The sequence below is a fragment of the Petromyzon marinus genome, chromosome 50 (assembly GCF_048934315.1).
Source record: "Petromyzon marinus isolate PM22_M1 ecotype Great Lakes invasive population chromosome 50, UKy_Petmar_22M1.pri1.0, whole genome shotgun sequence".
NCBI classification, from domain to species: domain Eukaryota; kingdom Metazoa; phylum Chordata; class Hyperoartia; order Petromyzontiformes; family Petromyzontidae; genus Petromyzon; species Petromyzon marinus.
In genome coordinates, this window is record NC_133716.1 from 4,495,570 (window position 1) to 4,507,837 (window position 12,268).

Sequence of the window (12,268 nt, forward strand, 5' to 3'; positions counted from 1 at the left end):
GGGCCTGTAGCATATGTAGCTACTTGTGCTACTAGGCTAATCCGGCACTGTACCCGCCCCCCTACTGTGAAAGAGCTTCATCGCTCATCGGATTCCTCCAGGATTAAACATTCTGAGACGCACACGGAGGTGAAACACTCCACTCTCGTTCACTCAGAGACAAATGTCTCTCCCGACAGACTGTGGGGTCACGTGCCCTTGGGAGCGAGCGGCGAGCGCCTACGAAGGCCCGGCGCTGTGGGGCACACCACGTGCTGGCTGGCCAGCATCGCGCCGGGCCGCCTTTGTCTCCCCAGTGGCGACGTTTCCTGCACATCGCACCGCATAGGAGACATCACGGCGGCATGATGGCGATGGACTCCCCCCACAGGGTCTCCTGACGCGGTGATCTGGCTTGACCTCCTCAATGTGAAATTGTCGTCGAAGCCTCCTGCATGGACACGAGCGGCAGCCCGTACGACAACACGACGCTGCCAGTCGGGTTCCCACGTAACTCCCCGGCGACAGCACGACCCCGAGCGTAATTTAAATATGGTCTTTATTTTCGTTTTAATTAACAAAAGGTTTAAAACATGTGCTGGGTGGGTGGGGGGGGGGACAAGAACCACAAAGCTCGTTGTCGACGACCAGTTAGCATTACCGACGACGAGTTACCATCAATGACATTATCATCGACGAGGAGTTATCATCAATGACATTATCATCGACGATGAGTTATCGCAGAGTTGTCATCATCGACGAGGAGTTGCCATCGACGGGCTATCATCGACGATGACGACCGAACCCACAGATCGATCGTGGGCCAAACGTCACTTCTCGACGACCCGTGTCCACAACCACATTTGACCCGGAAACACTGTTTATAAATTTGTATTTTCTTCCAATCTTTACCCCCCCACCACCACCGCCGCCACCACCAAAAATCTCCCCAAGTTCATTACAATTTGCGCTAAGCAGCGTTACGTCAAAACAGCGCGTAGGAGGAATCCTCGATTTGAAGTTTTCGTGACTGCAACGATCCATACTCTTTGGTTCTTTCGGTAAAGTCACGTAGGTGAAAAATAAAAGAAAATAAATAAAAAATTTATTTCATATTTTATTTTTACCTACGTGACTTTACCGGAAGAACCAAATAGTGAGGAGGAATCCGTTCGGAATTCTGGTGCACGGCTGCCCGGCCGGCCCCCCCCACTCCCTCCATCCTCCGTGGTGTCAGGCGACGTCTTGGAGGCAAGCGGATATCACGGAGCTGCCCCCGAGATCCCTCGATTATTCCTAGCGACGCTCTGGTTGGTCCACACACGCACACACGCACGAGTAGGGGGGGGGGGTGCCAGAGGTCCTTCCCCACCACGCCGTGGCACCGAGAGTGGGCCTCGTCACGTCACGAAGTCGCCGAACGGGCAAGGTTTGAATTCTCAAGAGCTGAGATTTTCGCATTAAATCAGGCACGGAACTAAATACAATGTCAAGAGGATTCTTGTGGCGTCACTGGTGACCGGGTTGAGGCCACCACCCACTTGCACGACACTTGATAACCCGGTGTAATTACAGCCCAGTTAATGCCAGTCAACGAGTCTGTGTGTTTGTGTATCTCTGCTAACGTGGGTCTCTATGCGAGTTTGCGAGTCCGTGTCTCTGTGCGAGTCTACGGGTCTCTGTGAAGGCCGGAGCGGAACCCAGGCCTCCTCGGCGTCTCCGACCTCCGAGCCACCCGGCCACCGACACCAAGCGTTTCCCATTTAATTAGCCGTCGGGTCAATTTCCGCTCCCCCCCCCCCTACCTCAGCGGAGCAGCGACGATCGGCAGGGAAGCGCACGGCACGCGGGACGGTGGTGGGGGGGGGGGGTCATGGAGAACGCCGGTGGACGGACGGAGGCGTGGGTCACACAGCGAGAGGAGAGAGAGAAGCCACGGGGAAGTCACGGCCGGAGCGGGGGGGGGGGGGGACGTTACGGAGAGTTGGACGTCGTCGGCAGAGAGTGGCGTGGAATACATCGGTGTGGAGCTCGCGCAGCCGATTGGTGCGCTGTTTAGCAGGGTGCTGTGGTGCTGATGGTGCGGTGTTGAGCAAGGTGCTGTGGTGCTGATGGTGCGGTGTTGAGCAAGGTGGTGTGGTGGTGTGGTGCTGATGGTGCGGTGTTGAGCAAGGTGCTGTGGTGCTGATGGTGAGCAAGGTGCTGTGGTGCTGATGGTGCGGTGTTGAGCAGGGTGCTGTGGTGCTGATGGTGCGATGTTGAGCAGGGTGCTGTGGTGCTGATGGTGCGGTGTTGAGCAAGGTGGTGTGGTGGTGTGGTGCTGATGGTGCGCTGTTTAGCAGGGTGCTGTGGTGCTGATGGTGCGGTGTTGAGCAAGGTGCTGTGGTGCTGATGGTGAGCAAGGTGCTGTGGTGCTGATGGTGCGGTGTTGAGCAGGGTGCTGTGGTGCTCTGGTGCTGATGGTGCGGTGTTGAGCAAGGTGCTGTGGTGCTGATGGTGCGGTGTTGAGCAGGCTGGCATTAAATAGTGGGCGCAGCGTGGAAGAGATAGCGAGGTGTGGACTAGAGAGTGGTGTGCCTTGTGTGGCTAGGCTCGGTGTGGTACAACTTAAAACACGGTGCGACATTGTGGTGGTTGTGGCCAGGCAAGCACCGCCACCTTCGTCATCACCACATCAACACCATCACCCATCCTCCACCACCAACAAAACCACCACCATCGCCATCAATATCACGCTCCGCCACCGCCGCCGCCGCGATCGATCACAGGAAGTACGGCGTGGTGGTGCGGGGCGGGATAACGCGCTCGGAGTCCGGCACGGCGCGGAACAGCCGCGGCTCCCGCGTGCTGGCGTCCGGGAACACCATGATGGAGGCGATGTTGCCGCAGCGGTAGCAGTAGTTGGGCGCCGACCAGACGGTGACGAGCTTCTCGTCGAACATGAACTTGTAGCCCTCGTGCACCAGCTGGTGGGCCCGGCAGATGAGCTTCAGGTTGTTGATGTGAACGAACTGTGGGCGGGTGGGGGCAAGGGTGGGCGCGGGTGGAGGTGTGGGCGGGTGGGGGCGTGCGTGGGTGGGGGCGTGCGTGGGTGGGGGCGAGCGTGGGTGGGCGCGTGCGTGGGTGGGCGCGTGCGTGGGTGGGTTGTTGGTGGTTTGTGGGTGGGCGGATACATTGGTGGGTGGGTGGGTTGGAGCAGACACAAAGACAAAGGTCACCCACCCGTGTAGCCTCTAACAAGAGTGCTGTGGCCAGTGCTGTCAGCGAGCACGGCAAACAAGGGGTAGGGTGGCTGGGACCGATTCAGATCATCGTTACTGGACGGGTTCGTAGCGTGGCGCTCGCTACCCGCTACACTACCTCTCTGTGAGACGCGAGGAGTGGATAGCGTACAGCACAGGCTCGGGTAGATTCCCTTTTACAGCGAGTCGCCCGCTCCACCTCCACACACTCCCCTCCCTCCTCCTCGACTCCCCTCCTCCTACCCCCTCTACCTCCTCCTGACTCCTCCCTCCTCGACTCACCACCACCCCCCCCTTCCTCGACTCACCTCGTTGGTGACCTTGGCCCCGAACAGCCAGCCGGCGCCGCGGGGGCTGATGGCCCACGTGTCCACGTCCTCGGGGTCGGACCAGACGAGGTCGCAGAAGGCGCCCTTGTGCGGGATCTCGATGTTGCGCTCGATGGTGCGGATCTGGTCCAGGGTCTTGATGTCGGGCGAGAGGCCCCCGTGAACGCACAGCACCTGCTCGTCGATGAGCTGCGGTCGGCACACGCGCGCACAAGCAAAGGTTCACCACCACCACCACCCACCGCCACCACCCACCGCCACCACCCACCGCCGCCGGCGCTGCCGGGGCAGCCTCTGACAACGGACTGGTCGGGGGGTGCATGGGTCGGTAGGCGAGGGGGTGGGTAGGCGAGTGGGTGGGTAGGTGAGTGGGTCAGTAGGTGCGTGGCTCGGTAGGTGAGTGGGTGGGTGAGTGGATGGGTAGGCGAGTGGGTGGGTCGGTAGGTGAGTGGGTCGGTAGGCGAGTCGGTCGGTAGGCGAGTCGGTCGGTAGGTGCATGGATCGGTAGGTGCGTGGTTAGGTGCGTGGGTCGGTCGGTGCGTGGGTCGGTAGACGAGTGGGTCGGTAGGCGAGTGGGTCGGTAGGCGAGTCGGTCGGTAGGTGCGTGGGTAGGTGCGTGGGTAGGTGCGTGGGTAGGTACGTGGGTAGGTACGTGGGTAGGTGCGTGGGTAGGTACGTGGGTAGGTGCGTGGGTCGGTCGGTGCGTGGGTCGGTAGGTGCGTGGTTCGGTAGGCGAGTGGGTCGGTAGGCGAGTGGGTCGGAAGGCGAGTGGGTTGGAAGGCGAGTGGGTCGGAAGGCGAGTGGGTCGGTAGGTGCGTGGGTCGGAAGGTGAGTGGGTCGGTAGGTGAGTGGGTCGGTAGGTGCGTGGGTCGGAAGGTAAGTGGATCGGAAGGTGAGTGGGTCGGTAGGTGAGTGGGTCGGAAGGTGAGTGGGTCGGTAGGCGAGTGGGTCGGAAGGTGAGTGGGTGGGTAGGTGAGTGGGTGGGTAGGTGCGTGGGTCGGTAGGTGCGTGGGTCGGAAGGTGCGTGGGTCGGTAGGTGAGTGGGTCGGTAGGTGCGTGGGTCGGTAGGTGAGTGGGTCGGAAGGTGAGTGGGTGGGTAGGTGCGTGGGTCGGAAGGTGAGTGGGTGGGTAGGTGAGTGGGTGGGTAGGTGAGTGGGTGGGTAGGTGAGTGGGTGGGTAGGTGAGTGGGTGGGTAGGTGAGTGGGTGGGTAGGTGAGTAGGCGAGTGGGTGGGTGGGTGGCGGGGCACTCACCGCGGCCACCGTGAGCATGTCGAACACCTTGGTGCAGTACCGCCACGCGTTGGCGTTGCCGTACTTGGTGAGACACTCGTCTGCGTGGAGGCACGGGGATCACGCACAGACAAAGGTTCCCCGTGTAGCCTACACAGGCTGCTGGGGCAAGTGCCGTTAGCGCGGAGAAGGCCGGCGCGGTGCACGAGGTGGTGGGGTGGCCAGCACCGCGGCACATGCCGATGTTCACACAAAGATCCCCCGCGTAGCCTTGCAAAGACTGTGGGGCAAGTGCTGTTAGCGAGTAGTAGCGCCGTTTAAGGTCGGCACGGATATTTAAAACGGTCCTGGTGGCCCTCCCCTAGGTAGGCCGTGTGTGTGTTAGTGGGGTGCCGTGTGTGTGCTAGTGGGGTGCCGTGTGTGTGCTAGTGGGGTGCCGTGTGTGTGCTAGTGGGGTGCCGTGTGTGTGCTAGTGGGGTGCCGTGTGTGTGCTAGTGGGGTGCCGTGTGTGTGCTAGTGGGGCGCCGTGTGTTTGTGTTAGTGGGGGGCCGTGTGTTTGTGTTAGTGGGGGGCCGTGTGTTTGTGTTAGTGGGGGGCTGTGTGTGTTGGTGGGGGGCCGTGTGTGTGTGTGTTAGTGGGGCGCCGTGTGTGTGTTAGTGGGGCGCCGTGTGTGTGTTAGTGGGGGGCCGTGTGTGTGTTAGTGGGGGGCCGTGTGTTTGGGGCGCCGTCAGTATGGAGCACCGTGTGTGTCAGTGGGGGGCCGTGTTTGTTAGTGGGGGGGCGTTTATGTTAGTGGGGGGCCGTGTGTGGAGCGCCGTGTGTGTTAGTGGGGGGCCGTGTGTGTGTGTTGGTGGGGGGCCGTGTGTGTGTGTTGGTGGGGGGCCGTGTGTGTGTTGGTGGGGGGCCGTGTGTGTGTGTGTTGGTGGGGGGCAGTGTGTGTGTGTGTCGGTGGGGGGCCGTGTGTGTGTGTCGGTGGGGGGCTGTGTGTGTGTCGGTGGGGGGCCGTGTGTGTGTGTGTTGGTGGGGGGCCGTGTGTGTTGGTGGGGGGCAGTGTGTGTGTGTGTCGGTGGGGGGCAGTGTGTGTGTGTGTCGGTGGGGGTCCGTGTGTGTGTGTGTTGGTGGGGGGCCGTGTGTGTGTGTTGGCGAGGGGCCGTGTGTGTGTTAGTGGGGGGCCGCGTGTGTGTGTCGGTGGGGGGCCGTGTGTGTGTGTGTGTCGGTGGGGGTCCGTGTGTGTGTGTGTCTACACTGACCGTAGAATCCGTAGACCTGCGTGATCTGCCTGGACTCGTGGTTTCCACGCAGCAGGGTGATGCGGTCGGGCCAGCGCGCCTTGAGCGCCAGCAGGAACGTGAACGTCTCCAGACTGTAGTAGCCTCGGTCCACAAAGTCTCCCTGCAGATACAAGGACAAAGACCCCCCGTGTAACCTCAACAGACTGTAGGGGCAAGTGCTGTTAGCGAGCGCCTACGAAGGCCGGCACGGCACACGAGGGGGCGGGTGGCCAACACCGCGCCCGGCCGCCTTTGTCTCCCCAGTGGCGATGTTTACACACCGCACCGGGTACTCATTTGATGCCGGGTCGACCTAGGGGAGGCCCGGGACCGGTTCAGATAATCGTCAGCGGTGTTGGCCATGAGCGGGAATCCAGCTCGGGTGGCAGGGTTCGTAGTGTAGCGGTTAGCGCGCTGCGCTATGAACCCTGCGACCCGAGTTGGATTCACACAGCAGATACACACACGCGCAAACGCGGATATACAGTGAGGGAAAAAAGTATTTGATCCCCTGCTGATTTTGTACGTTTGCCCACTGACAAAGAAATGATCAGTCTATAATTTTAATGGTAGGTTTATTTGAACAGTGAGAGACAGAATAACAACAAAAAAATCCAGAAAAACGCATGTCAAAAATGTTATAAATTGATTTGCATTTTAATGAGGGAAAAAAGTATTTGACCCCCTCTCAATCAGAAAGATTTCTGGCTCCCAGGTGTCTTTTATACAGGTAACGAGCTGAGATTAGGAGCACACTCTTAAAGGGAGTGCTCCTAATCTCAGCTTGTTACCTGTATAAAAGGCACCTGTCCACAGAAGCAATCAATCAGATTCCAAACTCTCTACCATGGCCAAGACCAAAGAGCTCTCCAAGGATGTCAGGGACAAGATTGTAGACCTACACAAGGCTGGAATGGGCTACAAGACCATTGCCAAGCAGCTTGGTGAGAAGGTGACAACAGTTGGTGCGATTACTCGCAAATGGAAGAAACAGAAAAGAACTGTCAATCTCCCTCGGTCTGGGGCTCCATGCAAGATCTCACCTCGTGATGTTGCAATGATTATGAGAACAGTGAGGAATCAGCCCACAACTACACGGGAGGATCTTGTCAATGATCTCAAGGCAGCTGTGACCATAGTCACCAAGAAAACAATTGGTAACAAACTATGCCGTGAAGGACTGAAATCCTGCAGCGCCCGCAAGGTCCCCCTGCTCAAGAAAGCACATACACATGCCCGTCTGAAGTTTGCCAATGAACATCTGAATGATTCGGAGGACAACTGGGTAAAAGTGTTGTGGTCAGATGAGACCAAAATGGAGCTCTTTGGCATCAAATCAACTCGCCGTGTTTGGAGGAGGAAGAATGCTGCCTATGACCCCAAGAACATCATCCCCACTGTCAAACATGGAGGTGGAAACATTATGCTTTGGGGGTGTTTTTCTGCAAAGGGGACAGGACAACTTCACCGCATCAAAGGGACGATGGACGGGGCATGTACCGTCAAATCTTGGGTGAGAACCTCCTTCCCTCAGCCAGGGCATTGAAAATGGGTCGTGGATGGGTATTCCAGCATGGCAATGACCCAAAACACACGGCCAAGGCAACAAAGGAGTGGCTCAAGAAGAAGCACATTAAGGTCCTGGAGTGGCCTAGCCAGTCTCCAGACCTTAATCCCATAGAAAATCTGTGGAGGGAGCTGAAGGTTCGAGTTGCCAAACATCAGCCTCGAAACCTCAATGACTTGAAGATCTGCAAAAAGGAGTGGGACAAAATCCCTCCTGAGATGTGTGCAAACCTGGTGGCCAATTACAAGAAACGTCTGACCCCTGTGATTGCCAACAAGGGTTTTACCACCAAGTGCTAAGTCATGTTTTGCAGAGGGGTCAAATACTTATTTCCCTCATTAAAATGCAAATAAATTAATAACATTTTTGACATGCGTTTTTCTGGATTTTGTTGTTGTTATTCTGTCTCTCACTGTTCAAATAAACCTACCATTAAAATTATAGACTATCATTTCTTTGTCAGTGGGCAAACGTACAAAATCAGCAGGGGATCAAATCCTTTTTTCCCTCACTGTACATGCAAATACGTATGCAGATACACACAGAAGACAAAGATCTACCCCCCTCCCCCCCCCAGTATAGCCTTAACAGACTGTTGGAGCAAGGTGCTGCAACGGAGCTCCAGACACACGAGTTAAGACTTCTGCACGGCCAAAATGCTGCGTTGCAGACGTGGGTTTTGAAGGCTTTGCGCGACCAATATCGTGTAAATGTCTCCGTTAATATTTACGCAATACAACCCCAAAAAAATGTATTCTCGACGCGGCTTTGCGGGACTGCTGCCCGTCCGCCTGGCCGTTCCCTTACGACGGAAAAAGAGTCCCGGCGAGCTCCGTGGGCCGAGTCCGCGAGCCCCGGCTGTGGGCACTGCCCACGTTGGGCGGCGGGTGTGGGCACGGCGAGGTGGGGGTTGGGGGAAGGAGGGGGGCAGGGTGGTCTGGGCTGGTTCCCCCCCGCGATTGACTCACCATGAAGATGTAGTTGGTGTCGGGAACCTCACCCCCTGTCCGGAACAGCTCCTTCAGGTCGTAAAACTACACGGGGGAGGGGAGAGGGGACGTACACACACAGAGATCCTCCTCCGCTATAGCCTCAGCAGACTATCGGGGCAAGTTGCTGTTCGCGATAAGTGCCTATGAAGAGACCGGCACGGCCAGCACAACACCCGGCCGCCTTTGTCTCGCCGGTGGCGATGCTCACACATTACACCAGGTACTCATTTGAGGCCGAGTCGACCTAGGGGAGGGCCCAGGACCGGGACGGATAAACGTCACTGGTGGTGGCCGTGAGCGGGAATCGAACTCGGGTCGCCAGGTTCGTAGCGTGGCGTAGCGCTAACCGCGACACCACCGCTCCCCCCACCAACACAGCCACAGTCACACACACACACACAGCGCGCGGGTTCGACGCGAGAGACCCCTCACACTGCGAATGAGTGTGCACACGGGGTGTGGTGTGACGCGCGTCGTGACGAGCGTTGTGACGTGCGGGCACCTGTCCATGGATGTCCCCGCACACCGTGACGGGAGTGGACACGGGCTGCACGTTGGACTCCTCCAGCAAGAGGTCGCACACATAGTCACAGAGGCGCTGCGTAACACACACACAGTGTCATACACACAAAGAAGACAAAGATCCCCCCTATAGCCTTAACAGACTGTGGGGGCAATTTCTGTTAGCGAGCACCTATGAAGGCCGGCACGGTACACGAGGGGGTGGGTGGCCAGCACCACGCCCGACCGGCTTTGTCTCCCCAGTGGCGATGTTTACCCACCGCACCAGGTACTGATTTGAGGCTGAGTCGACCTAGGGAAGGCCCATGACTGGTTCAGATAATCGTCACTGGTGTTGGCCGTGAGCGGGAATCGAACCCGGGTCGCCGGATTCGTAGCGCAGCGTCGCGCTAACCGCTACACCACCGCTCCCCACACACCATCACACACACGGCATCATGCACACACACACTGAGATAGCATCACAAGGCAGTATTAAACACACAGACCACTGCACAGACAGATAAATACAGCTCTACACACACACACAAGACAAAGATCCCCTGTACAGCCTTAACAGACTTTTGGAGAAAGTAGCGAGTAGCAGCACTTATTAAGGCCGGCACGGCACACGAGGGGGTGGGTGGCCAGCACCACGCCCGGCCGCCTTTGTCTCCCCAGCGGCGATGTTTACACATTGCACCAGGTACTCATTTGAGGTCGGCCCCGGATCGATTGAGATAATCCGTCACGGGTGGTGGTGGTGGTGTTGGCCGCGAGCGGGAACCGAACTCGGGTGGCCGGGTTCGTACCGGTCTGCCTACCAAACCCTACCGGTCTGCCTACCAAACCCTACCGGTCTGCCTACCAAACCCTACCGGTCTGCCTACCAAACCCTACCGGTCTGCCTATCAAACCCTACCGGTCTGCCTACCAAACCCTACCGGTCTGCCTACCAAACCCTACCGGTCTACCTACTGAACCCTACCGGTCTACCTACTGAACCCTACCGGTCTGCCTACCAAACCCTACCGGTCTGCCTACCAAACCCTACCGGTCTACCTACCAAACCCTACCGGTCTGCCTACTGAACCCTACCGGTCTGCCTACTGAACCCTACCGGTCTACCTACCAAACCCTACCGGTCTGCCTACCAAACCCTACCGGTCTACCTACTGAACCCTACCGGTCTGCCTACTGAACCCTACCGGTCTGCCTACCAAACCCTACCGGTCTGCCTACTGAACCCTACCGGTCTGCCTACCAAACCCTACCGGTCTACCTACTGAACCCTACCGGTCTGCCTACCAAACCCTACCGGTCTGCCTACCAAACCCTACCGGTCTACCTACCAAACCCTACCGGTCTACCTACCAAACCCTACCGGTCTGCCTACCAAACCCTACCGAACCCTACCGGTCTGCCTACTGAACCCTACCGGCCGCCTTGATCTCCGCCAGTGATTACAGTATATTTATCTCTCACACGTAAAGACAAAGACCCCCCATGTAGCCCGCAGACTGTCGGGGCAAGTGCTGTTAGCGAGCAGCAGCACCTGTGAAGGCCGGCACTGTGGCACACGAGAGGGGGGGGGGTGGGGGGCCAGCACCACGCCCGGCCACCTTTGTCTTCCCTCCCCCCCCACAGCGGCGATGTTTACACACCGCAACCAGGTACTTATTTGAGGCCGAGTCGACCTAGGGGAGGCCCAGGACCGCTTCAAGATAATCGTCACTCGAACTCGGCTCGCCGGGTTCGTAGCGCGGTTCGCTTCCCGCTACAGCACACAAAGACAAAGACCCCCCGTGTAGCCTGTGACAGGCTGTCGGGGCAAGTGCTGTTGGCGAGCAGCAGCAACTACGAAGGCCGGCAATGTGGCACGCGAGGGGGTGGGTGGCCAGCAACCACGCCCGGCCGCCTTTGTCTCCCCCCAGCGGCGAATGTTTACACACCGCACCGGGTACTCATTTGAGGCCGAGTAAACCTAGGGGAGGGGGCCCGGACCGTCACCGGTGTTGGCCGTGAGCGGGAATCGAACTCCAACTCGCGGGGTTTCGTAACGCGGCGCGCTAACCACTACACCACCTCTCCCCACAACACAGAGAGAGAGGGGACACGGAGCCCCTCGCTCGCGACTAAATGTCCGCTCCGCGTGTTCTCTCTGTGCCCCACCCACCGCCTCTCACCTTGAGGTCGTTCTCCGGGAGGTACTTGCACTGCTTGGCGATGTCAATGTACTTATCCAGGTCCAGAGGCGCCATCTTCACTCCTCCTCCTCCTACAGGCCGCGGCTGCCGGGTTGCATTCCCTAATGCGGATAAGAGTGCGTGGTTTATATTCCCCAGTGCGGATAGGATTAGCGATTTATATTACCTAGTCCGGATAGGAATATGGGGTTATATTACCTAGTGCGGATAGGAGCAATGGTTGGATTCCATAATGCACATAGGATTATGAGGTTATATTCCCCAATGCGGATAAGAGGAGATTATATTCCCCAATGCGGATAAGAGTAACGTTTCTATTCCCCAATGCGGATAGGAGTTGGAGGTATATATTATCTAGTGCGGATAGGCGCAATGGTTAGATTCCATAGTGCACATAGGAGTATGTGGATTATATTCCACAATGCGGATAAGAGGGGATTATATTCCCCAATGCCGATAAGAGTAACGTTTCTATTCCACAGTGCGGATAGGAGTGGGGGGTTTATATTACCTAGTTCGGATGAGTATGGGGGTTTATATTACCTAGTGCGGATAGGCGCAGAGGACTGCATTCCATAATGCACATAGGAGTATGGGGTTATATTTATTAGTGCGGATAGGAGTGGGGTTTATATTACCTAGTGCGGAAATAAATAGGTTATATTCCATAGTGCACATAGGCGTATGTGTTTGTATTACATAGTGCGGATGGGAGTTGGGATTTATATTCCCTAGTGCGGATATGAGTAGGGGGTTTTATATTACCTAGTGCGGATAGGAGAAGAGGGGGTTACATTCCCTAGTGCACATAGGCGTATGGGTTTATATTACCTAGAGCAGATGGGAGTTGGGTTAATATTCCCGAGTGCGGATATTAGTGGGAGTTTATATTAACTAGTGCGGATAGAAGCAGAGGGTTACATTCCATAATGCAGATCGGAGTGGGGTT

At 57.3% G+C, this 12,268-nt stretch overlaps 1 protein-coding gene across 1 annotated transcript; it reads right to left on the reverse strand.

Annotated features, from left to right (window-relative positions):
* Positions 1 to 521: 521 nt before the first annotated feature.
* On the reverse strand, positions 522 to 11,448 carry PPP6C (protein phosphatase 6 catalytic subunit). The gene is made up of 7 exons (XM_032973172.2): positions 11,299 to 11,448; positions 9,114 to 9,209; positions 8,588 to 8,653; positions 6,032 to 6,173; positions 4,803 to 4,882; positions 3,530 to 3,739; positions 522 to 2,990 (listed from the first exon to the last, which is right to left on the reverse strand). Exons 1-7 carry the CDS (start codon positions 11,371 to 11,373, stop codon positions 2,742 to 2,744), a joined length of 918 nt encoding a protein of 305 aa, XP_032829063.1. The 5' UTR covers positions 11,374 to 11,448; the 3' UTR covers positions 522 to 2,741.
* Positions 11,449 to 12,268: the final 820 nt, after the last annotated feature.

Excerpts from the sequence above, each read along its gene's own strand:
- PPP6C (XM_032973172.2), bottom strand. The coding sequence starts at position 11,373 with ATGGCGCCTCTGGACCTGGATAAGTACATTGACATCGCCAAGCAGTGC. Across the intron at positions 8,654-9,113 it reads GCGGGGACATCCATGGACAG|TTTTACGACCTGAAGGAGCT; the intron begins GTGCCCGCACGT and ends TCCCCCGTGTAG. Across the intron at positions 4,883-6,031 it reads GCAGGTCTACGGATTCTACG|ACGAGTGTCTCACCAAGTAC; the intron begins GTCAGTGTAGAC and ends GCCTCCACGCAG.